At 35.4% G+C, this 26,611-nt stretch overlaps 2 protein-coding genes across 3 annotated transcripts; one reads left to right on the top strand and one right to left on the bottom strand.

Annotated features, from left to right (window-relative positions):
* Positions 1 to 277: 277 nt before the first annotated feature.
* LOC105648954 (RIBOSOMAL RNA PROCESSING 5) lies at positions 278 to 23,157 on the bottom strand. Its single transcript, XM_012235463.4, has 40 exons — positions 22,831 to 23,157; positions 22,245 to 22,456; positions 20,470 to 20,610; positions 20,188 to 20,358; positions 18,771 to 18,870; positions 17,076 to 17,194; positions 16,873 to 16,995; positions 16,656 to 16,727; positions 16,237 to 16,329; positions 15,577 to 15,690; positions 15,316 to 15,438; positions 14,151 to 14,336; positions 13,951 to 14,025; positions 13,513 to 13,649; positions 13,001 to 13,135; positions 12,558 to 12,703; positions 12,412 to 12,477; positions 10,961 to 11,067; positions 10,737 to 10,817; positions 10,305 to 10,379; positions 10,126 to 10,227; positions 9,774 to 9,939; positions 9,537 to 9,685; positions 8,448 to 8,528; positions 8,269 to 8,369; positions 7,597 to 7,750; positions 7,441 to 7,515; positions 7,167 to 7,314; positions 5,192 to 5,831; positions 4,534 to 4,594; positions 3,517 to 3,662; positions 3,258 to 3,441; positions 2,911 to 3,009; positions 2,240 to 2,619; positions 1,963 to 2,139; positions 1,626 to 1,722; positions 1,350 to 1,505; positions 1,036 to 1,266; positions 863 to 946; positions 278 to 777 (listed from the first exon to the last, which is right to left on the bottom strand). Exons 1-40 carry the CDS (start codon positions 23,000 to 23,002, stop codon positions 670 to 672), a joined length of 5,787 nt encoding a protein of 1,928 aa, XP_012090853.1. The 5' UTR covers positions 23,003 to 23,157; the 3' UTR covers positions 278 to 669.
* Positions 23,158 to 23,339: 182 nt separating this feature from the next.
* On the top strand, positions 23,340 to 26,194 carry LOC105648953 (serine/arginine-rich SC35-like splicing factor SCL33). Of its 2 annotated transcripts, none has more exons than XM_012235462.4 (6): positions 23,340 to 23,495; positions 24,155 to 24,321; positions 24,815 to 24,892; positions 25,401 to 25,565; positions 25,657 to 25,779; positions 25,908 to 26,194. In XM_012235462.4, exons 2-6 carry the CDS (start codon positions 24,173 to 24,175, stop codon positions 26,029 to 26,031), a joined length of 639 nt encoding a protein of 212 aa, XP_012090852.1. In that variant the 5' UTR covers positions 23,340 to 23,495; positions 24,155 to 24,172; the 3' UTR covers positions 26,032 to 26,194. The 2 variants fall into 2 exon arrangements, with proteins under 2 accessions (XP_012090852.1, XP_089574106.1); XM_089717980.1 differs by lacking the exon at positions 23,340 to 23,495 and adding an exon at positions 23,595 to 23,611.
* The last annotated feature ends 417 nt before the right edge of the window (positions 26,195 to 26,611 follow it).

The following is a 26,611-nucleotide window of genomic DNA, read 5'->3' as shown; positions in this document are numbered from 1 at the left end:
ATAAGTGAATAAAATATAAAAATGATCCACAAGCCAGTACCATTGGTTAGACTGTTTGTGTACAGAGTCTAAGTTTAGCGTGATAAGATTATGAATATAATAATATGATGACATTAATACAGCCAAAGACAAATGATTAGCGAACGCCCAAAGGTTGACGTTTGAAATTTCAACTACAAATAGCTAATTAGAACAGTAAACGAAATGAGCCTAATATCTGTAGACAACTCACTTTTAAGGGAATGGGGAAACGCAAACAAAAACAGGAAAAATGCTATATCTTGAATGACCTTGTTTTTCCTTTCTTTTTTCATATTAATAAGTTTCTCAAGAATACAAGAAAAGCCCTTAGAAACAAAATTAGGGCACAATCCCACATGTTTATACATTTTTTCAAAATGTCTAACCATTAAAAGAATCAAATACTCATTTCATCTCCATTTAGATCAATATCTTTATCCTTCTCTAAATCAGCACTCTTAAGGGCAATTTCTGTAAACATCATATCATTTCAATCACCTTCGAGTTAGACCGCTTTGTGTTAGGCTCAATTGTAGCTCGCCACACTGTTTGTTCATTCCTTGTTAAAGAAAATGGACATATTACTGTACAATGCCAAGAAGCCATTCCAAAAGCTTGCAAGTTCAAACTGGAAAGGACCAATCACTATCAAGCCAGTGCATTCTCAACATATTCCATTGCCTTTTGTTTAACTGAGTTGATTCGTTCTTCATCACCAAGAGACTTCTCATACTCGAGATACTTCTTGAACAGGAACTGCAAATCCAGAAAAGCACACATAAGGCTTCATAGCGAAAGGCATAACAAGAACATACTAAAACAAAGAATTAATTAAACATACCTTCATTTTTTTAGGAGGGAGACTCAAACTAATGGCTCTCTCAAAAAGTGTGCGAGTTACCTCCACGTCACCAAGTCTAATCTCCTGTCATTTTGTGACATCAGAATGTAAGGTATGTCACGTGCATAATGAAGAAGAGAAAGTAATGAAATAAAGTAACTAAATTTTCTTACTTGATCAAGATACACACTCCATAAATCAGTTCTCTTTGGATACTCTCGCAAGATTCCTTCAAACATAGATCGTCCTCTATCAGGAACCCCACATTTGAATTCAAGGATAGCTGTCTGTGAGATGAATTTGATATGTTTGCGGCGGGGAAGGCTTAAAATAGCACGCTGAACAACAGACTGAACCCCATCTTGTTCTTGCTTCAAAAGTCTCTGTACCCGCCTCAACCAAATCTGGAATTCAAATAAAAGGTAAAGCTTAAAGGTTATACCAAACAAAATCTCAACAAGGAACCTGAAAAGAAACCATAACATACCTTGCATGAATGCTTGAACTTCTTTAACATTCTGTCAAGAAGTTCATCAGCCAACTTATGCTGCTCAGTCCTCTCATACACACCCAAAAGTGCTAGATGGACCTTCTTTGGATCACAATACTGCAATGCTCTTTGAAATACCTTTTTAACAGCTTCCTGAAAAAGAAAATCTCAACTGCTGAACTTCTGATTCATATAATTGAATAAAGGGGGGAAAAAACCTTGAAATTGAAGCGTTTTAATTGAAAAATTGAAATTCAAGTGGCTTTCCACTACCTCCGGAGGATTTCCATATTCCTTTTCCAAGTTGAAGTAGGCCACCCAGATGTTTAGCTTCTCATTTTCTTCACGGAAATTTATTGTTCTCAAAGCCCTTCAAAAGGCAAAAACAATCAGTACTAAAGAAAAAGTTTCATTCACAAGGTCACATGAAAATTAAAGTTCCTACAATTCCAATCAAACTTCAATTCTACAAATAGCTACAAATATGCACTAGGAAAATTTTGTTATTGCTCAAAGCAAATTTATTCAAATCAAGTACATGCATGCACAAAAGATCGGCAACTAGCATCTGCATTTCCCATATACAACAAGTATTGTAAACAAATATTACCTTTCAGCAATTGACCGAGCTTTCTCGATATCAGCCAAATTGAGCATGAAAGCCATGTATTTTATCCAAATAAAACTGCTGTTAGGAGAACTGCGAACCAATTTCTCAAATTCTTCAGCTGTTCTTGGTATATCCTTTTCCAGCAGTCTTTCTTCAGCAGCTCTAATTTCTTCCTCCCTGGAGAAATAGTTTCCAAATTTAGAAAAGTAATCCAGAAGAATAACCATCAAAGATGGGGGTGGGGAAGCAAACATTTTAGTATGATATGCTAAAGTACCTCTGTTCCTTTGATTTCTTCTTTTCCCGTCTGTTATTCTTCTCATCTATCACATTTGCCTCTACAATTTGCTCTTGATTTTGCTTGATTACATCATCCACATCAGACAACTCCATGTCATCTAGGGTGACATCAAGTGGAGGAATGGAAGCCCTTGATTCTGCTTGTGCAGGAAGTGGACATTCATCATTTTCAGGTTCAACATCCACACTAGGGTTGCCAAGAGAACTGCTCTCATGTCGTTTAGAACCACTGTCATCAGCAGCATCATTTTCACTAATGTCCTCGTCAGACTCTTCTTTTGAAGGCAGTCTGCTCATATCATTCCCATTATCCAAATTTTTCATTCCCAGAGAAACTCGATGTCTTTCCTCATCCACCTGAAAATTGATATTCAGAACAGGTACAAGTTAGCACAAAAATTGCACCGGTAGACTACCTTAGAATATCCCAAAAATATTCAGTTAATAAAAACGATACAGCAAAGGCTCTCCATGAAATTTCATTCAAAATTTAAACAGCAGAATGCGATTATATGATCTTGGAGAAAAAGAATATACTTCCAAAACTGATTAAATTTGTAAAATGATCTTATTCCCGTGTACTGATGGATAATCCAACCCGATAATGCTCGCATAACATAATGATTCTAATGTCACCAAAATTCCTACCTTCAAGATCCTCACTGTAACCTTCTCCCCAGCTCTATATTTAGTTTCAATATTGTCAACGTGATCCTCTGAAAGCTCCGACACATGGCATAACCCAACCTAGGACGAGGAGAAAGATAGCACGCAAGGTAAGAAAACATAAATATCAATGTAAATTTGCAAAAAATAAAAATAAATAAATAAATAAAAGGAAAAGAAAGGAATATAACAAAATGTACAAGAACTTTTATTTATATTTTTAGACAAGGTCCACCGAATATCAGTTACTATTGCCTTGAAAATAGAGCATCATGTAAACCCACTCATTTGGCCAAAATATGTATGAACTTTCATAACTTATTCCTTACCAAGTTTGTGTGGTCAATTGTGATAAACAGACCATATGATTCCACCCGTTTAATCCTGCCTGCAATTATGTCTCCAACATGTAGGGTACTCCAATCATTAGGTCCAGATATTGCAGCATTCCTTGAACTTGATTTCTTCAAAGTAACTTCAACACGCTTGGACAAAGGCTCCACAGATAATACCCTGGAATCAAGTTTCTTAATACATTGCCCCACATAAATCACTCTTTGGGATGGGAAGCAGGACGAGAAAACCTACCTGCCAATCACAAGTTTCCCAATGGGAAATTCTTTTTCAGGATTCTCAATATATTCATCAGATAAATTTGAAAGGAGAATTTTGGCATCGATCTTCCTTGAAAGCATGATGAAACATCCTTTTGTTGTCACATTCTTAACATAACCCTGTCAGATAGCCCAAAAAATAAAGCAAAACAAAACAAGATCATACAAAATCAACAGAAAGAAACAAATAAATTTACCACTATGAGCCACATATCCTAGTATATTTTGTTCATGCAATAAGAAACATACAATGAGATCATTTACCATATGGTGGAATAAGGCAAAATTAACTAAGGATAGGCAAAATCCCTTATAAAGATAAATGAAACCATCAGGGAAAAGCAATATTAGACTGGAGAAATGCAATTTAAAATATCATGATGCTGTACCTTCTGCCTAGGCAGGCCTGGCTCATATTTTCTCAAAATCATCAATTTTGCTGAGTTAAATTGCACGTACTTGTGAAGTTTTCCCAGTGTGACATATTGGATACACATTTCAAGAAGGTTTCATAGTCATAATTGTAAAAACCTATAGTATATATCATTAATTTCCTTATTTCATGGTGTTGCTTATTGCACATACGGACGTTCAACATTCAAAATGTTTCAACATTACTGATGACCGTCTTAGTATCCCATACCTATTCATCTCAAAAATACATTTCTTCTATTGACAGATCGACTATATGAATATATCTGTGGCAAAAGGTAGCTGTTTTGACACAAGGACATTATAGCCACCAAGTTAATTTTAAATCAAAACAAATTGTCCTTAATGCAAAGCATATGAAGTTAAAATATACAATGCTTTAAACATGAGGCATGATAGCATTGGCATTTAATACAAGGAATCCACATATATTAATTTGCAATATTCAAATTATCAACAATAATGCCTTCGATATGATAACCTCTTACTGATATGAAGCTATACAAATCATTACAAACAACCACATTAGACAATATGGAAAACAAAATATTGTCTATACCTGTACGATTGTATTAGGATGAAGATCCTCTATCTTTTCCACATGCTCGGTAGAAGTATCCCTGGAAATCACATTGCACCATATTCAACAACAGAATAAAAAGGTTAATGGGAAACCCAAATAAAATTTGGAAAGCCATGAAACAAAATTAAACAAAGTTCTAATAGTTCTAACTGTCACTAAATCAGACAAACTTCCAAATTCTATACCCAGAAACACAAGATGATAAAATACGGAATATCCTGGATCTTTCCTGCATATTTGTTATGCATCATAACGCTTCAGTTGTGGTTGATATCGAGTTCATTACATGACACTCAACCACGTTGTACAATAGCAAATAGAGAACCCAGCTGCAGCAATATATCCACCAACATAATGCCAAAAATTAGTTATGAATGCCAACAAGACTCTTTTGTTTTCATACATCAGCTGTGTCAGCATAATGCAGTTCACTCTACAAAATTCTAACTTTAGGGGTCATACAGTGACGAAACTAGCCTCATGATGCTATAAAATCATGAAACTGTTTATAGGGAGCATCATTTATGCCAAAGCAAGCAAGAGCAAGTTTCATCAATATGAATATGCCAAATGATTTAGTACTATAATGTAAAGAAGAAAACGATGTCAAAATTACTAAAGGTCTAAGACATACAATTTCTTTGAAAGATCAGCTGAATTTTGACCAGCCATGCCGTCTAAAGAGAAGCGCAGCGACAGATCAATGTGAATAGTGTTCCTCACTGACCGGCTGATCTCCAGGACCTTGCATTTGACAAATTGCCCTTCATGATATCCAGATAATGGGTCAGGCACCCATGAATCCTGAAGGTCGGTAAAATGAACTCTGCCATGTAAATGGGGACCGATTTGCACAAGCAATCCGCCAATATTAGGAAGTATTTTGGCAATTCTGCCACCGATGACATCTCCTTCATGTATATGAACACTAGCAGTATCACGAGGAACATTATTTACATTATCCTTATTCAGAGCCTTGCCATCATGTGTACTATCACATAATGGACGTAGCACCAGGCGTAACAGTGATTTTTCCTTGTTATAACTTAGAATATTGCCACTAACAGCCTTTCCCACAAGAAAGCGTTTCTGGAATTCTTGAAGTTCACTGGGTTCACGCGCACTGTCAAGAATAAAAAGTTGTGCGTTTACATGTCGAGATATTGCTAACCAGGCCCATTCACTGTCCACTTTATACACATAACCAGTAACACATCGCCCAGAACTAAATTCAAGCTCTTCAGACACAAGTTTGTCCGCTGGCTCATTGTAATCTGCATTGAATTGGATACCCCAAAGGAATAACAGGTCATGGTTACATATCAACAAGAAAAACATATTTCACAACTAAATTCCTGATCCAAAAATAAGCAAAACCATCAAAAATGAATCCCAGTAAGTTAGATAGAGAAATAAATCATTTTTATCAAATCATGTATCACAAACATGGGCAGGCCTCAAGAATACATCAATGAAGGGGTCAAGATCTGATTATCATTCAAAGTTTTCTATGATTTGACAGTACCAATTTGATTGTCATGAATTCAAATGGAGGGGACTTGGGGGAGAGAGAGACACCCTAGACAATGTTTTGTGTGGTATTCAAACATGCCTTAGAATTTAGCCTTGAAATGGTATTCCACAACAGCACCCTTTATGTTACAAAATATTAGTGGTGCTTAAATGTGGCAGCAATTGTTACTATTTCATACAAATAGGTAGCTTTTTCAGATTCTATCTCGTCAGAGGGTAAAGGATTTAAATTATCCTTCAGAGATGTTGCTACAATAAGAAAACTAAATTATTCTTGTATTAGACTTTGCCACCTGCTACTATGGATCCATAATCCCAAGAGACGCATTCCCAGTCGTGTATATAATGTGGGAGCAAAATTAAAAAATATGATTTGCAAATACTGATTCTTTTTTTGAATACCACATTTAAAAAATATGATTTGCAAATACTGATTCATAATTTGGCTTTCATTATCTGGATATAAAAAATATGATTTGCAAATACCAACAGCAATTGATATTGTATTTCCAGAACCATGCCTCACCAAGGTCCAGCAACTGATTCATTTTTTAAGTCATGGAGAACATGAGAACCAACTTTCAATCCATGGCAAACTAAAGGGAGTGCCATTAGAGAGTATGAAAAGTTAAAAAGATAATTCATGTATAACATTCTATATTACTGCAGAAAACTATACAGGCTACAGAAAGTTATAGTTGATAGCCTAATAACATGATGTGACTGACGAAAGGAAGTGCTGTCCCAGGGATTATGTGAGGCCCAGAAGCGAATAGAAACTATGCCCTCAAGATGAAAATAACCAAGAACAGAAAACCAAAAACATTTTGAACCATATTCAGATAAGTGGAGAGATTTCAGAAACAAGACAATGCACAGCAAGTCAATTCCTCTAGTCTTGGATTAGTAAAATCTCACCCGAGGACCAAAACCATCATAACATAGGGACAAACTATTTTCGTTGAACAACAGCTTATTGGTACCAAGACGTAGTAAATTGAAGATCATATGTCAAATATTATTAACCAGTTCAAGCCATGCAATGCAAAATAAATTTCACCACATTGTTATTCTACCTGTAAGTATTTTCGGTTTAATAGACAGCTCCCACAGATTGCTTTTTTTATTCTCTACTTTGCTAGCCTTAGCAACAATCCTTGCAGTCACCGTTTGGCCAATTCTGAAGTTAGCAAATGGATCTTCCAACACACAATCATTATTTACCTGTCCATGACAAAAATGAAAATTAAAAGAGAAGCCCCAAAATGAGAAAACATTTGAGCAAGAAGCTTGCAAATGTTGTTCAAATAAATACATAAGAAACAATGTCCAGATTATTTAGAGCTTCACCTCAGTTATGTGAATCCTTCCCCGGAAACCAATACCAAACTTTAATCTCATTTCAAGAGGCTTTTTATCAGTTATCTAACAGGCAAAACATTTATCAGCATTATTTTTTCAGTCCTCGAAATAAATAAATACAGTCAGCAATCAAAAGCTCATTACCTCTGCCTGAACAAGGGATCCCACATCATAGCTAGACTTCTTTTTTGCCTTCTTTGAACTGGATGTCTCAGTTATCTCACTAATCGATTTCAGAAGCAAAAGCAACCTCCCTGAAGTAGAAGGGTTTGGGAGTGCCATAACAGTGGCAATAACACTGCATTAAATAGACCCATATAAATTGGACGCCCACTTGTAAAGCAGAAAATGAACAGACTACTAATGTTAGCGATACATGCTCGACAAAGTTAAAACATACACTAGCAAAACCATAATCAAACAAAGAAAAGTAGCGAGAGAAACCTAACATACAATGAGTACATTTTACTGGTGTGGCAGGTCATAGGACAGAGAAGGATAGTTACCATCCTACTGATAAAAGAGTGCACTAATGATAAAAGAAGGATCACAATGGGAAATTTATTAGAAATATATGAGACAAATTAAGGTTTCATGTGGAGTTGCAATATAAAATATTACTAGAACCCTTGCACCAAAAAAAAAAAAAAAAAAAAAAAAAAAAAACAAAGAAAAAAAATGCACAAACACAAACACAGAGCTTCACAACTCCTCTTTTCCACCCAAAATTATATTTTGAAGGAATGGAGTTTGTTAAAGACTAATCATAAAGTAGAACATATATTGTTAAAGACTAATTATAATAAATATTCCCACCTTTGTCCATTAAGATATTGTTTTGGCAGAAGCTTCTGCGTGTTGTAGTCCAATACTGATGCATAACCTATAGCGTAGTTATGCTCAGGAATTGAAAGAACCTGCTTTCAGCAGAGCAGATGAGCATGAAGATATTTACGAATTATTTGCAGCAATCTATCATACGAAAGAATACTCACCAAGTAGTTCTCTTTCACAATCTCCACAACAGCTTTTACAGTCTGATGCACCCCCAAGCTCCTAGACTCTAATTTGCGTTTCTGGGATCCAGTATGAAATCAATGGTGTAAAGAAGACCCAATATTTGTTCAAAGAAAAAAGGACCTAATATTACAAAAACACATACAGAAACAGGGGAAAAGAAAGCTTGGAATCTATATTTGCCAAGGAGTAAACAATGTATAAACAAGCCACCATGAAAAATTAATCGTTGAATAGGGTGAAGAAAAATTAAATCAAACCGGATGAATTCGACCTAATCCAATTAAAGACTCATGCTTTTATCATCTATGTGGTTCTTGTCAATAACCAACAAATTGTTTGTTGTGAATATACCACCTCATTGAATCGGGTTGCTCTCCTTACAGGGTAACCCAAAGTGGCTATGAAAACCCAATTAAATTCAAACTGAACTAACATATTTTGAGGATATTTAAATCCAAGAAAAACAAAACCAAAATGAAATTACATAACTTGATGCCTTAGATTTCAGCTTTTTCTAGCACCTGGTTCGCTTGGATGCCAATACCTATCAAGTTGAATACAGCATTACATTTATATATTATAATGATTTGTCATTATAATGCTTAAAATGTTACTTAAGAAGACTTATATTGTTTTGATATTTCTGGTGTTAATATCAATTTCCTCTTCAAGTTTTTGCTAAAGCATTTTTCTAACATATTAATTGCATCATTTAACAAAAAGTAAAAAGAGGTACTTGTGTAATCAATGAGAGAAACTTGTAATGCATACGAGTTCAATTTAAGGTCCAAACTGAAATCAAATAGGTTTGACTTGGTTTGGACATAGTTAAACTATTTACAAACTAGCTTCACCGGTTTAGTTAACTGACCAAATTCTGATCTCTCTCACACTTTATACTGGTTATAACACCAAAAAGAAGTGTTTTGGCTATATCAATTCTTAAACTTCCTACCCTCTCTTCTTTGTTTTATCTTTTTCCCCCACTCTTTTTCACTATTATAATAATCAGGAATCAAATGCACAGAAACATAAACAGAGAGGGGTAAGATTCAAGGCTTAACCTTCTTGTGAGTCTGGTTGGTAGAACCCTTATCTATAGATTTATCAAGAAACTCCGGCTTTAGAGATAAATCAACAAGGTGATCTCTCTTTGCAACATCAATGACTGCAGCTCGAACTGTAGATCCTGTTTCTACTTTCATTCCACCAACTGTTGCAATTATGATGCATGAGAGCTTAGCAGTTGAAAAGCAATTAAGCCAATGAAGTAATAAAAACAATATTTTTTTAAGAATTACGTTGATGATGTGCAATAAAACCGAGAACATCATTATATTTTTCAAAGCTGACAACAACCCCAACTTCCTTAGACTCCCGAACTTTTGCCTCAATGACACTGCCAATGTTAAATCCTTCAACCCATAAGTCAGGTCCTTTGGAGTCTAAAGATTGTAGCTCGGCAATCTGGAGAAAAGACGAGAATAGAAAAAAAAAAAAAAAAAGGTGAGAACATGTAGCACGTTCTTTTTTCAATAATAAGCATAAGCTAACAGAAGTGCCAGTGAAAAGATGAGATTCCAGCTTTTTAAATTGTAAATAGCTGTACAATAATGAGAACACGATATAGCAAATACAGCGCAGTGATTTTACCTTATCCTCCAGACAAAAATATCCTTGAAGAAAGGATGCATCTGAAGATGAACAGTTTGATTGCTTCAAAGACAGTGTTATTCTATTCGTCTCACTACTTACCTAGACATCAAATTAAAAATCATTAAAGCCCAAAAAGTCACAATTTTGGAAACTTTAGTATTAGTTAATTGACCAACATCAATTATATTGCTCCGAACAGATTGTCCGATATAAAAGGCTTCCGCAAGCTGTGCTCTCGGGTCATCCATTGCCTGAAAAATGGGAAGAATACAATTTAAAATAGGCTAACTATGCACCTTTTAAAAAGTATTACATTGTTCTGCCTTATCAAGCTTCCTACTTTCAATGTCAACAGAATGAACGTCCAGTACTTACACAATTATTATTAAGAACAGGCTACTTGCTTTAAATATTGTGTGTCCATGCATTTATTTATTGAAATACATAAGCAGTATGAGATATATAAAACCTAATGCTGGACCCTCACCTAAAAGATTGAACCATATAAAGTTGCATAGCTCCTTACTATATGCCTAAAAAATTTTAGCATGCCTCATTCGAAATCCGGGACACTCATTATATAAATGATGATAACGAACAAAATTTACCTTGCTTCGAGGGGAGAAACCAGTCAAACGCCCAAGAAATCGAACAAAGCAGCCACTTTCAATTAAGTTACAAATGTAACCCTGGTCCACACAAATAAATCCATATATATGAAAGCAGATAATTAAATTATACAATATGAAAACTTTAAGAATCTAATTCATGCTGATAAGGTATTCCTGCAAATAAGGTTGGCAAATATAAGTAGGAAACCTGTAATACTCACATGGACTACTGACTGGGGATGAATCTGATTGAGTTCAGAAGGAAGCTGATGAGCTGAGTTGATGAGAGAATATTTTGCAGAGAAAATCAAATTGTTGCTCTCAATATCTACAGTAATGCATCCACATATTTCCAAATAATTAATTTCTATATCATTCTTACTGTAAACAATCTTACAGACTTGCACACAGCAATAGCAAATTATCAAGGAAAAAAAGGGGAAAAAATGAAGCCTTTTTACTTCTGAATAGCTTCAAATTCCCAAAGCATTAGGTGCTTCACGAAGCCCATATGAATAGGCAGGTTTTGTCCAATAGGGTGAATTTAAGGGGGGTTTGACTCCTTTTGACTGATTATAATTATAGCAAAACTGACCTTGTGCAAATAGTAAAGAACAAGGAAAAGAGAGAAAGATCATACAAATTGCACAGTTGTAATATGATCTAAATTGGGAGGAAAGATTGAGCTTGTTCACAACCTTTACTAGCTGAATACAGTTAAGTAACTGAAATATAATTCATAAATCATAAAAATATTTTCTTTATCTCAATAATGTAGATCAATAGACTATATGTTCAAATTATTTTATATGAACTTATTATATAGTTAATTTTATAAATTTTTAAATAAAGCATTCCAATCAGTAAAATTTTTGAAATTAACTATGTTAAAAATATTTTTTAGAGCTATTCACAAGCTTTCAACCAAAATTAATGTTGATAGAGATTCTCCATTTAAATAATCAAAATTAAAATTTGAAATTGAGCTCTATATCTTCGATAAGTGATGATCTCAAGGAACGATTTGAGTAAGTCAAACTCAAACCAAGATTATGCAATTTGAAGTATTTTACAGCCCCCGATACTGCCTTAACTACATTTTTAAAGGGTCAACTCCCACAAGCTAATGCTTCAATCCTACCAATATGCACGTACAAATACCCCTACATAGGCCACGGTGTAGACAAAAGTAGAATATCCTAGGAGGCTTATTTTCTCACTGGAAAGGAATTCACACAGAACTAAAAGAATAAGAAAAGAGAACAAAAATAAATAGATGAGGACACGAAATACTCATGTGTCTGGAACACTAGTTCAAGGGGGGAAAAAATGGTAAAGCTCCCCAATCATACTGGAAGTCAGCACCAGGCATCTCTATACTTCTAATGCCTCGGAAGCAAAAGGTGATAGCAAAGACAAGAAAAGAATACTTTCATACAATATCTATTTGAATGGAATGGTTTGGAAAATGGGAACTTGCAAATCTTCATGAAGAATTATAAGCAGGAATGATGATGAGCATATAATTCTTCGGGCCATCTCTTTTCATTTCAGTTTCTTATTCCCCAAAGAAAAAGGATTTCAAATTAGATGTCGGACAATCTTATTGAAAAAAAAAATGATATAAATACTTCAGAAAGCAAAAATTTATGGCCAATTAGTCAAAAGATACCTAAGACCAGAAGTTGATCAAACTCATATCCAGGCTTCACGATCGACTTCAACAAGGCAGCTTGGCCTGCAATTATACAAAACCAAATTGGACACTGACAAAAAGATGCCCTAATGATAAAATCCACAAAAGGCTAGGATCAATACCATGGTGATCAGCCAAATGCTCAGTCAAGATTGTACCCTTCATGTAATCTTTGGCTTTAATATATACTATCACAGCATCAGGAGTTACTTTCTCAACAACTCCCGCAACAACGCTGCCCAACTTTATAGCTTCTTCTTCACAAACACTGTCATTTTGATTTCCTAAATCAATATGATAATTTTACAACAGGAATCATAGTGTAATTTCTTGCAGGATACAGATGAATGAATCAATAAAAAAATTTTGAGAACAGCCACTTATCAGGCAAGTAAGTAAACATTCCATCCTAAAACATACATTTAAGAAACAACATAATACAACTTTATTTTAACAGTCGACCAAGGTCAACAGCTACAAGCTTTATGTAGTATTGCATCAAAATTCCGGCACATAGAGACAGGCATACAGTTATGAGAAGCAACAATTTCATTGACAAGCAAACCTTGTGGGCTTCATTATGAAACTAAGGCTGATCCGGTGTGAAGCAGGAATAGAACTCAATACCCTGCATTTGACTGCTTGTCCAACATGATACACTGAAATTGCCTCAGCTCCTGGCTCTAATCCAAGCTCAGATCTGTCACAGAACAAGAATCGTCGATCACCAATCTTCAATGATCAGTGAAAATAGGAATATAACTTAATGCTAAAATAAACCAACAATATGACATCAATTAATTGAAATGAAAAGACATTAATGGCTAAAGGAGACATTAGGATCCTTCATTTATACCAACTACATGTTATGCCATCCATACTTAACATGAGAGAACCTCAAAAGGGAAAAATTAAACATATTTGCAAACCATGTGCATGAAACACACTCAAATGCATGGTTGAGCACACAATTGGTCCACATTTATTGTAATGAACAAACATAAAATGGACTTTCTTCTTGTTTAGGTATAATTAAGGAGATTGGCATAAATATAAGGTGGACATTTAGAGACTAGCCTGGGAGCAAATCCCTGAACTCCATTGTAAAAATGGACAAAGCAACCATGCTTTTCAATCTTTGTTATCCAACCATGTGTTATTAGCCCATCCGTTGCATCTGCGTATGAGCCAAGAATAGGAAGTTTTGATTTGACCTGCCAAATCAGAAACAAAAAAATCTATACATCAGAATAATTAGTAAGAGTGGCAACAACTAATACTGAAGGCTAGTAGGTGAGCATCAAAGAAATTTAGTAACTTAGGACAAGATAGTTTACTCCAGAACATGTGAAGCGAAAGCAAAGATGAAAAACAAAAATGAAAATGAAAAAATTCTGCAGATAGTAGTAATCGCAGCAAATGCAATGAATTTTTTTATTATAAATTAAACATTTGTACACTCCACAAGGGTCTACTTATTTATGAAAAGCACATAGCTATCCGAGGAGAACATACAAGAGTTTTCTTGTGTGTTACAGTTATTCTCTTGGATTTGCAACCAAGCACGCGGAACAACATTTCAGCTCCAACCTGAATAGCAATAGACATTAGCTAAAAGCCCTTGACACGAGTCAAAAGAACAACTACAAGATTAGCCATCATTTCTAGCATCCACCACAAAAGTAAACCTAAAAGCAACTGTTTTAAGAAGTGACCTTAAACTTTTTTCTAGGCTTTGTAATTTCAAATTCAGACATATGGCTAAGAGGACAAAGTGCCTTCAGACCACCAGGAAATTTCACTATAGCGCCAAAGCTGTCAACGGCTATGATTTTGGCCCTTACGACCATCCCAGGCTTGACATCCGAGTGGGTAAATACAGGGCCTTCAAAAGCACTTGCCTGCACAACTAAAACCAGTGAGACAAAAAAATGAAAGCATAACAAAAGATAATCTCGGATAGTTAAAAGCAATAATTTATTTGCTCACTGAACAATTTTTAGTTGGAATAATCAACTCAAAGTATAGAAAATTAGAAGCAGCACCGACAAAGGGCAATGTCAAATTATTTGACATTCTTCAGTCAATCCAAAGTAGATCTACAGATGCAGTAGCAAGAAGCGAGAACAAAATCAAATGGTAGACGCAAAAAATGCTGAGAAAGTCTAAAACAAACAGTCTGAAGTGATGATAAAGTAATTTTCATAACAAATCCCAATGGAATTTCCCCATAAACAGAATAGATTACAGAATAAGGATCCAGGTAGTTCAAACAAGTTAGGGATCAACAATAATGAATCCAGTTGCAAGAAGAAATATAGTAGAATATGGTTAACCTAAAGACTCAATGCAACATTTAAAAAAGAAAAAAAATATATGTTTACTCCATAATGCATCCTTTACATGAAAACTTTGCTTTGAAAAGTATCTTCTGCAAGGCCAGGCAATAGTAAACTGGAGGTCAATCTCCCAAGAGATAAGAACCAGCTTCTATTTCTAGGAAATCTGAGATCCACCCAATAAGTCCACCAACAACTAGGATGGTTGCGCCGAGGTGTCTGACATCCGACTCAAGGAAATATTGTTGAACTAGCTTCATTACCAATAAAATATTATCACCAAATATTGACCCATTTTTAGTTGACTAAATACTTGAAATCAATTGGCTTCCCAGTCTGAGATAGGTAAGTGTCTAAGCAAGGCAATGAGAAAGGAGCATTTTACATGTTTGCAAGTATCTCAACAAAGTCTTACAACCAGTTGACAAAGAGGATCGTTTTTACTATAGGTGCATCACATTGAACAGCAATATACTCCAGGGGAATATTGAAGGAAATGTAATATTAACATAATAGGTAGCACTTAATGTACGTAGAAAACCTTCAAAATCCCCGTTGCAAGGCCTTCCAAATGCTTAAATCCAAGAATTCGGACGCGAACTTTATTTCCTTCTTTGAACTTTTTCTCAAGCTTCCTTACTTCACTTTCAGCTACATCAGATATCTGTCGTTGATCACAAAATTTTAATTAGCCAACAATCAAGTAAAAGATCCAAATGATTTTAGATAATTTAAGGGAAAAAACACACACACACACACACACATACGTATATACAGAGAGAGAAAGAGAGAGAGAACATACGCTAACAAAAGCTGGAGTTGTCACTGAAGTGGACGGGATTTCAAGCAGAAGACCTGAGCCTTTATCTACTCTAACAACTTTTGCGCTCTCATAAATATCTCCAACTTTAACAGGCTGCATTTTAAATCAGTCATCAGTTCCAAGGAAGGGGAGAAAGGGAACCTCAGTTAAAACTAGAAAGTAAAGCCTGAGACAGCTTGAAAAATGTATGAGCATCAGAACATCAATGGTGGAGCCAACTGAGTAAAAACAAAAAAAAAAGACATATAACCCTACAGACGCTCCAGTACAAACAAGAATAACCTTAAGCACTGAATTACTAGGTATGCCCCAGAATCTCATACACAGAGTCCTCAAGAAGCAATATACAGCTTTGTTAAGTGCATGGAACAACTAATACTTTGGCTCATGTGACAAAGCAAAAGATTACAAGTCAAACCTATAATAAATTTTTAAGAAATTGTCAGCACAACCAGGCCCTGCATTGAGCCATAATATGAGCTCCATTAAATTTCTATTGGTGACTCCAATTAATTCCTATTTCTGAAAAAAAACCAGCTTACTTTCAGCTCCAGAATCTGACCACGTTATCATTAAAGATCTATTTTCAAGGCTAAATGACCATATACAAATATTTCCATAAAAATATACTAGACTTACCATTGGAGGAGTCTGATTTTGGACCAGGTGTTGATTGAGAGTCAAGCCAACAGCTCTAGTAGAGGGATCAATAAATAATATCCTAGCGTTGACCTACATCAAAATGAGAGTCGAACCAGCAGAATATTAGTAACTAGCAGCAGAAAAATTGTTGGCAATTATACGGGTAATAAATTAAACATGCATAACAATGTCTACCCTACATGACAAACTAGAAGTAAATAATACAGTAAAAGACCACAATGAAAGAGACATTACAGGAAGGCAAATTGCAGTTTACCCACAACATCTAACAATTAATTCACAGACAGCATGCTTTGAATGAAAAACATTGAGCAAAATATTAATATTGTATTATTGTGATAATCAACAGAGTCAAATGTGTCAAGATCAGTTAGAGAGTAAAATTAATTACACACCTTCTTATTAATGTTGTAATCATCTTTCCAGTTTGAAGTGGGAAAAGCATTTTGCAAGTGAAATATATCAACCTGTAAAACAAAGATAAAAAACAAATATACAAATATTGGAAGATGTAAAGCAGTAATCAAAATCAAATGCTAGTTACCCATGACTGAATCTAGATTCTACAATATGATATGATTAGGCGTTATGACAAGATCACAGCAAACTTACAGTTCCAGTGAAATATGTTAAGAATGCCAACATAATCCCATTTTCGAGGGTGGACTGTACACGGGCATTAACCATCATGCCTGGAACAAGAAGATCAATTGAAATTCCCTTAAGATCCTTCATCTGCACAAGAATTCAACAATCACAACACATGCAAAAGAGGAAGAGAAAGAAAAGAGAGTGATCAGAAAACATTAGCATACCACACATTTAGAAACAGCATCTGGATCAGCACTTAGATAAACAACTTTACGAGTCTTATCAATCCTTCTAACAATTCCTTGCAACAGTTGCCCTGTTTTCACTTCAGAGTTCGTGTTCTCTACAATCACAGGAAGAGTTTACTATAAGAATTAGATGACGCTAAAAGCATGATATCTCATGTCCCTTCGTTTGTGTCCGTGCCTGTGTCATGCATGTGGAAAGTCCAAGAAAGTAAAGCTTAAAGCCTGTAACATCGGCATAAAATAATAGCAATGACTCAAATTGTCACAGTCAAGCATTGCAACTTCATGGGGGCAAGACCCACTCAATGAATAAACAATAGCTGAATTAAAGCAAATAAGCAGTTCACCATCTTTTTTCTAATTAATTTGTTCTTTAGAATAAACCGTGCATTAAAAAGTATTTTACTTGGACCAAGTGTCCAGGAAATTCTCCTATACAGATGTGTCTCTGGGTTTGCTAGCATACTTTATTGCCATGTGCCCATATCCAACTATGCTAAATACAAACCAAAGACCTCAGGGTAAAGCATAGGGCAGAAGAAGCTGGACTGAAAGAGTCAACATCAGCCAGACTCCTAGTATTCCTTAGAGACAATCAATTGAAGAACGACAATGCATGAAATGAAACATTGCTAGGGACTAGTCTTTTCAATAGGACACTCAAAAACCAACTTGCAGCGCTGGATTGTCCGTCAGGTAAAAAGGCAACAGCTGATGTAAAAGTGACTTCTGATGCAACCATGTATTGGCAAATGAAGCAAAATGAAAAAAGGAATCAAACAAACACTACCCTAAATAGGATACATAAATTCTAATTGGGTAAACATCTCCCATTGCCTACAAGAATCATAGGGGACATTCTTTAGGTGCCCTGCAAGTCCTATTTAGTTCTTATTTCTTAAAATTGGTTCTCTAGAAAACAACTCTGTTCTCAGCACAACCATTTTCTTAGTTCCCGAGAACCTTTCTTTCTCTTGAAAACTCGAAACCAAATCACTTTTTTGCTTTCAACTTGTCTCCAATGATATTCAATGCTTGGATCAAACAAGAAAATGAAAACAACTAAGGACTAAAAAATAAATGCTAACTGTGATTTTCCCAAAAACCATTTTATACCCATCCTCAGATATATGTTTTTGAGAAGAGACACCAAAAATAGAACCAAACACTTTATAAAACTAAAAGAAATCTTCTGCTGGCAAGAAGCTGGAATTTGGAAGATAGTTAGCCTTGTAGCAATACCAGTACCCTGGCAGGTTAAGCTTCTTAGCTAAGAGGTAATCATTCTTAGCTTATGAGGTTATGATCAATGTATATGTTCATTAAACACCTTCTTTAATTTCGAGGTCTCGGCTTATATTCTAGCTTTCATGATGTTTTGGTCTATATTGCTCTTATTGAACAAAAAATAGAGTTCATATGCTTCAAAGGTTTTCTCAATTCTTTCCCAGAGCTAAGCTCAAAAGATAGTGAGGATCAGCAGTAGAATTCTTTCCCTCTCTAGACAAGAATACATACTCATACAAGCATTACAAAATTATAATTAGAGTACTGTATAAGAAGAAAAGCAGAAGAGAGCCAAAAGCGAACACCCTGTAGATTCAAATACATAGAGAAGTACTGAGAGTAGATTACAAAAATGGTAACATAAAAGGAAAGACTTATTTTTACCATTTTGGCTGTTCTTTGCCAAAAAACCCATAAAAGAAGGCAATCCAAAATGAAGAATGTAGCCATGATCTTCGACGCTTTTGACATATGCCATGAGAACCTGCAATCATGAACAGTGCACAATTAGAAAAACTAAGAAAGGCCTATGCACAAAGGAAGAAAACATCATATCCTTGGTAGTTCCTATGGAAAACAAACAGACATGGCAACCATCTTTGACGGATGGTAATTAAATTGTTAACGTCTCTCAATGAAACTAAAAGGTTCAAAAGATAACAGCAAAAATATACTATTTGAACATTTAAAAAGAACATTTCAAAATGAATTTCCTCATGGCAAATTGATAAAGCATGGTCTACAAATCCTTTTTCCACAGTTGAAATCCGGCTGTCGCCTTCACAACCCAATATTTTGCACGCAGATATGGTTATTGCTTTTGCTTTCTTCTCCTCTAGGTCAAGAAAGGTTGATGGTGATGTGGGGGGAGATTTCACACACTATTTGATGAGGTTTGAAGAAGGTTAGACATACAGAGACTTCCCTCAACAAACAAATTCATTAGGATGTTTTAGTTCAATGTTCTATTAGAAAGACAAACTAGCTAATTTGGTTCACCACATCAAAGCTTCAATATAAGGCCTGTTTTACAATCCTATGGACAAACTTAATCCACAAGTCTCGATGAATATTACTTAAGTTCATAATATTTGTTTTACTTGCTAAAGCATGTGACATAATAATGCAGAGACTTTGTTAAAATAGAAGCTCAAAGATGTCATTGTTCCATCAATCATTCATCCAATAAAAAATTAAGATAACAGAATGGACATCATACACCACATGAGACAAATGACATTCCTATGTACCTTCAGCTCATGATACTTCACAACACATCCTAGGATGTTAATCATGATAATTATGGTAAACAGCAGGGTTAAACCAATTTCATACATACGATTGATTGCATGAATATAAATCAGGAGGCTGCATACTTGCTGGACATGCTGGACAAGCTCAGTAAATAAACTCTCCAAACCACTGTAAATTACATAGACCAAGCTATTTACACAAGATATAGTAATCAGTCTCTGGCACCCAACTTAATCACTTAACCTAGACAACCAGCAAGTTCAAGACAATAAAAGAATATCTTAATTCATGTATCTAATTGTTTCAGGACTATGAGTTGAAGCAATAACAATAATATTTCTGGAAATCCTAGCTCCTATTAGACCATTTATATCTAAAACATTATATATTTTTTAATTATTTTTAATTTTTTCGAGTACAGGTTTTTGTCAGTAAACAAACAGCCTAAAGTTAAAATGCCCTCACATAACTACAGTCTTCATCATCCAACATCAGGTTACATTCCTGAATAGCATAAATCATATTTCAGTGATTTGGATTTTCATACCATCCCTTCCTGAATAGCATCTAATGAAAAGCCTTTATGCAACAATGAAAGGCGTAAAGAAAGCCAGATTTTTCTCTTGCCATTATCTTTCTTATCATCATCCAACTGCAACACAGTGCATGAAACCAACTGCCCGGTGTAGAATATACTTGGGAGATTACGTTCAATGTCCTGCAAGAAGGAAAATGGCAAAAAGAAGCAAACAAGTTATTGACCAATGTATGCTAAAATGATATTTTGTTTTGGGGGGTGGGGGGGTGATTCTATATGAGCTTTTAGCACCTCAATTTCATCACCCAAAACAGGATCAACTGCATCAACTGAGCGCACTAACCCACGTAAGCCCCCAGGAAGACTAATTACAAGGTCCTTCTCATTTACTTCAGCAACAAGTCCCCAAAGCTTCATTCCAGGGGAAATATTCTGTGCCCATCAGGAAGAGGTTAAGAAAATTTTCAGACAATTAATATTATCTCTTACATTGTAATCGAACTATTCAAAAGATCAACCAAAGTTGAAAAAACAAAAGACATAAAACACACATAAATACAGCTCTTCTGACTTTGATAAGTGATGGCATTAAATTGAAATAAATTAATACGTAATTCCAATCAATAAGACCTCTTCATGAACTCCAATAGAGAAAATAACTGATGGTCCCACGGAAAGCCATGTGTATATTCATAGGCAAAAAGTTAACAAGATATACTCATAAATCCTCTTCAAAAGTATAATAACAAATTATCACTGCCAACTATAGAACTTCATGCTGCTGCTATAAGACCACTGTAAATATGACTTTAGCTTGGATCATTTTGCGTGCTTATCATCCATTGTCTGATTAATGTTCATTAGTTGTTTGTTTTGACTCACAAACTATGTTATAAAAAAAATTTTCAAAAGAAAAAATCATAGCGGATCGAGCTACACCTTTTGGACACTTGCTATGACCTAATTATCACACACCATACATCATGAATCCTATGTACAAAAAAAAAAAGAAAAGAAAAGAAAAGAAAAGAAAAGAAAGCATAAACATACTAGATGAAGTTACAAGTACCAAAAGAACAACACTCACAAGATGAATAATAGATCATGGTCATACTTCCCAAAAAACTTTTTCAAAGACTAAGAACAATAAGTCATTAAACTGCAAATCCAGCATTTACATCCATTAAGATCTTATCATCAAAAGACCAAGGACACCCTTCAAGGGCCACTTTAATTAGCTCTTTTTCTAAAATAACATATGAAGATCAATAGTACACCCTTATGGTCTTTAAATTAGTCTCCTGATTAAAGATAATATTTATACCAATTTAAAGGTTCACCTAGCTGGTATTTCCTTAATGCCTTAAACTTAACAACCTCAAATATTATGTAATTTAACAAAAACATTGTCTGGAGCTAACCATATCAAAAATTAAAATCTTAGAAATCAACAATCACAATCCCATTCAAAAGTTATACTCTCACTCTCACTCAAATCAACCTGGTTAAACTTTAATCTCATCCAGTTAAGGTTGGCAATATACATTCTTTCCCTTTATCCTACTTGGTTTGGAGCTACATTATTACTACTCTATTTGAATCTCATTTTATTCACTCATACAAGTTGGATATGGTCAACTTTCTGAGCCAGTGCATCTACTGGTAGTATTCACTAGGCTTGCCCCCAATTGCTTCTTATCATCAATGAATCCCGTAACACTTTCTTATCGATGCTTCAGTTCTCCTCCCTCATCCTAATCACGCTATTTAATTTGCAATTGAATTCCTACACTGACATCACCAGTTTTGCGAGATGGCTCTAACGTAAATGTGACTTTAGCAGGCAACAAGAATTCTGCAATTAGTTTATGAGAACAAAAAACTAAACCATAAGCCTTGCGTTTCCAAAAAACCACCTAACTTAATTTGAGTTGCAGATATATCGTAACGTAAACCCAAAAAGGGAGAAGTTAAAAAGAATAAATGAAAAAAAAAGGTTAAATTTTCCTCAGCCAACCAGACAAACAGAGAGCAGAGGACATTAGTATTCAGGTTCATCTCCATACCTTCAATGTGATCTTGTTTGCAAATCGTGGAAGTTTTCCAGTCAACCCCTCACCAAAAAGAGAACCAAAATCATCAGTTTCCAAATGCTTCTTATTTTGCAATTTCTTTCCCTTCTTCTTCATCACCGAAACCCTTTCCTCGGCCTCAAATTCTGCATCAGCTTCTGCCCGAATTTCCTTGCGTTCTCTTTGACTCAGAGAGCTTCCTCCACCTGAATACATATAAGAATCAGCAATACAAACACAAGGAACCTCATAGACTTCAATAAGCTCTCTTAACCAAAAATACGTTCCAAATTGTAAGTTTCTTTAGTATCTAACCAACTTGTGCAACATACACATTCAAATGATTCAATTAAACTAAATCCTAATTCAAAATATGCCGCACATATGCTTCAAGTCCAAATTCATTTTTTCCAATCCTCAAGAAAAGCAAAGGTGGCCATGTAACTACGTTAAGCTCGTATCAGTGAATTCACTATCTAACATCAAAAGAATACTAAATTTTATTCAGTTGCTACAGTTTTCCGTAATATCCGTTTTCTCAGGAATCAAGTAGAAAATTAGAACATTAGAGTCGGGGAACCTCTAGGAAAATCAGGAACGTCATCTTCCAGCTGCAAGGAAATGGCTTCAGAAGGAACAGTGTCGTTTGAGTCCTTCTTCTTAGCTTTAAACGGCTTCTTCGAATCTTTATTAAATTTTGGACCATCTTTCAACTTCCTATTCTGAGATTTCTTCTTAGAAGAAGCTGCCATTTTCTGTTAGATTAAGAAACTCGAAATCTTAGCGAAGCTCGTCCCTCTATTTTCAGGTTAATCAACCACTGAGATGTTTCTCTGTTAGCGTTTTATGGTTCAGACTGTCAGGGAGGGTTTTGTAGGGTTTTAGAAAATGAAAGAGAAAGAGAAGGATCGCTAGCCCTACAACTATTAGTCCGGGTTGGGTTAGTTCTTAACGGGCTAGTTCGATCCATTTCTCGACTTTTGATGGGCTGGGCCTGACACCTCATTCAATTTTGAATCGAGGCCGTCCATTAATTTCACTACGGATCGGATGGGTATTTTCTAAGAAGTAGCATGAACACACATCCTGTTGCGAGTCATGGTAACAAATCACTGCAATAAGAAACTTCTCGAACTTGAGAGAAAGCGCCTTTATCATCGATCATCACCAAAGCATTACATCCACTTTCCGTGTTTGTTAGAGCTTAAGGAGAGCGAACGTATTTGTCGAACTAATCCGTAATCTGTAAGTTTCGCTTTCTCTTCCTCTATTTTTGTTCCTTTTTTTATATATATAATTCCGATTCAAATGTATTGATCTGTTTCTGATCTCTTGGTTCTTGTTGACTCTAGGAATTTAGGGTTTGTATATCTGTTGTTTTTCTCCATTTGAATGTTTTACCGTTAAATTTTGGAAATTTCTGAACGTTTGTTTCTGGGAATTGCTTTGGTTGTGAGATGATGTAATTTCAACTGGTCTATGTGATGTTTGTGTATTAATATACGTTGGGGGGATATTCAATATGCTTGTTCTTTTGATTAGTAGAAGAAGCAATATATTTGCTTGCTAATTGTGTCTAACTAATGGAGCACAAGAATTGCTCTGTTTATCGATCGATGATTCTGATTCTTAATAATTTGTTAAAGAAATAATTTACATAGGTTTCTTGGTTTGTTAAAAGTAGTAGCCTAGTGGGGAGTATGAGTTTTAGAATGCTTCCTTCGGCTTCAACATTGGTAAAACAATCGCTATAGATTTCAGTTTTGGCTTCTATGGTGGTGCATATCAGAGTTGGAGTTTCCCACTTTTTTCTTTTTGATTTTGTTTATTTATTCTCTTTGTTCAAAAGATAAGTATTGGATCTTGAAAATGTCTAATGATTACGCTTTACTTGTTGTCTTTAGGTTTTGATATTGGAAATAATGAGGGGCAGGAGCTACAGTTACAGTCCTTCACCTCCTAGGGGTTATGGAAGGAGACGCCGCAGTCCCAGTCCTAGAGGTCGTTATGGAGCTCGTTCTAGGGATCTTCCTACCAGTCTTCTGGTTCGCAATCTTCGTCATGACTGCAGGTCTACTCTCTTTGCTATCCCGCTGTTTAATTTCTATTATCTATTTGGTGAAATCTGCAATTGTGAAAGCAAAATATATGATTGGAAGTCGAGGAGATGTTTTAACTCTATCCTTCCAGCCTGTAAGCCTTCCCTGGGCTTTCTCCCCTTCCATTTCAGTCCTACAGGTTGGAGTGTTTGCTAAGGTAAGGGAATTCCTATAAGGAAATCCTAAGTCCCAAAGTCCATGATAAAATTTTGGGGACATGATATTGTTCTTGTGGTGTTATGTTTTCTTTAGACATTATGACCTTCTTTGTCGTGGTTTTATGTTTTATTTAGACATTATGAGCTTCTTTGTCGTGTTGTTATGTTTTATTTAGACATTATGAGCTTCTTTGTCTGCAAATCTGCAGTAGTCAACCCTAGTTTTACTATATTGTTGAAAGCCAGCCTATTCAAACTTTGCATTATCTCAGCTTTTTTTTTTTTCCGGTATAATGTTTTTGGGCAGGCCAGAAGATCTACGTGGACCATTTGGGCAGTTTGGTCCTCTCAAGGATATATATTTGCCTCGTGATTATTATACTGGGTAAGCCTAAACTATTTTGTTAAAAGTAGTTTGAACATGAGGTATTGTCAAATTAGCATGCTTGTTAACTGTAAAGTTTGTGAACTTGTCTGTCATCCTCATATCTATCACAACCATTTGATGATGGGGTTGTTTCTTGTTACATCCGGTTAATGGGAATGTTTATGGGAATTTGGTTGTTTTTATTGAAAGTTCTGAAGACAAATGAAGTAATAAGAGTACACTTGAAGACACCAATCAACTAATAAGAGTACTGTTCAAGATGACCTTAATGAACACCAAGATTGAAGTTCAAGTCTTGAAGAATATCCAACTCAATTAAAATATTGGCTCCACCAAGGTTAGCAGCCATGATTATTTTTATTTTAATGGTTCGAGGTGTTTGCTAGTGTTGTGATGGCTGTCCATGATACACTGGAAGTTGCACTCTTTTTTGAGGTCAGCACACAGACAGTTTATCTATATGTGCACTTTTTTTATTGAGTCTTGGTGTATGGATGCTGCACAGGGAGCCGCGAGGCTTTGGATTTGTCCAATATGTGGATCCAGCTGATGCTGCAGATGCTAAGCATCATATGGATGGTGAAATTCTACTTGGTCGGGAGCTGACAGTTGTCTTTGCGGAGGAAAATAGGAAGAAACCAGCAGAAATGAGGGCAAGAGAACGTGTAAGGTAATGATGGATATTTGTTTTATTTGCAGTATTTGGTTGAATGCTTAGATTGGCACCATTGGTAATTTGTACATACGATCTGTGTTATCAGGGGTCGGTCATATGACTACAGGCGGTCTCCACTTCATTATTCACGATCACCTAGATATGGACGAAGTTATTCTCAGAGTCCAGGCTACTATTCCCCTTCTCCCAGGCGAAGGCACTATTCAAGGTATGCTGATTGATGGTTTCATCTTTTATCTATAGCATTTTTATCACAACCACTTTGATGGTAGATGAAACTGAAAAATAAGGGTATGCAATTCTGATTACTATTTTTCTGCTTTTGTGATGTATCAGGTCTATTTCTCCAAGAGGCAGAAGGTATAGGGAGCGGTCTTATTCAAGGTCTCCTTATGCCCCAAGGAGCCGGAGTAGAACCCAAAGTAGAAGTCGGAGCCGGAGCCTAGACTACTCTAGGTAATGGATACATGTATAAGGCGGACAGCATTATGGACAGAGAAAATCTCTTGGCAGGAACATGTATTATTATTAGCTGATAGCAGTTTACCTAGAATCAAAGAGTTGCAGTTTAGAAATAATGTTTACAGTTTATGGTTAATTCAGTTTCTGCACTGATTGATGTTCTTGATTGTCTTTGCTGATTATCATTTCATCCCTCTTGAAGTAATTAGACTAGCTTGTGTATGAGATTCTGTTGATTGTGTTTTGTTGTGAATTTGTTTAATTGTGCTAATGTGGAGTATTAAATGGTAGATCTAATTTCTGTACTTGGAACCCCATGAATTCTTTTTGTGTGTGCGCGCACGAGTAGCCGGTTGATGCGCGAAGATGAACACTGATTATCTTGAGGTAAATCCAATAGAAGTTTCTGAATTAGGCTAATATATGTTTGATAAGCTCGCAAATGTCGCATAATCATTATAATAACTTCTATCAATCGGATGTCACTTAATTGATGCAATGGAACTATGAACCTTATACTTTTATTGTTATAAAAAATACACTTTTTAATGTATATGTGTTGAAAACATATTTGATGT

The sequence above is a fragment of the Jatropha curcas genome, chromosome 2, assembly GCF_041381405.1.
Source record: "Jatropha curcas cultivar XTBG-Jc1 chromosome 2, XTBG_Jcur_1.0, whole genome shotgun sequence".
Taxonomy (NCBI): domain Eukaryota; kingdom Viridiplantae; phylum Streptophyta; class Magnoliopsida; order Malpighiales; family Euphorbiaceae; genus Jatropha; species Jatropha curcas.
The sequence above is the reverse complement of the archived record's forward strand: the minus strand, read 5'-3'. Positions and strand labels throughout refer to the sequence as shown.

Coding starts and splice junctions, on each gene's coding strand:
- LOC105648954 (XM_012235463.4), bottom strand. CDS start 23,002: ATGGCAGCTTCTTCTAAGAAGAAATCTCAGAATAGGAAGTTGAAAGAT. Junction 16,330..16,655: donor ATTACAACATTAATAAGAAG/GTGTGTAATTAA, acceptor ATTTTGATGTAG/GTCAACGCTAGGATATTATT. Junction 2,140..2,239: donor AAGAAATCAAAGGAACAGAG/GTACTTTAGCAT, acceptor CTATTTCTCCAG/GGAGGAAGAAATTAGAGCTG.
- LOC105648953 (XM_012235462.4), top strand. CDS start 24,173: ATGAGGGGCAGGAGCTACAGTTACAGTCCTTCACCTCCTAGGGGTTAT. Junction 24,322..24,814: donor AATCTTCGTCATGACTGCAG/GTCTACTCTCTT, acceptor GTTTTTGGGCAG/GCCAGAAGATCTACGTGGAC. Junction 25,780..25,907: donor AGGCGAAGGCACTATTCAAG/GTATGCTGATTG, acceptor GTGATGTATCAG/GTCTATTTCTCCAAGAGGCA.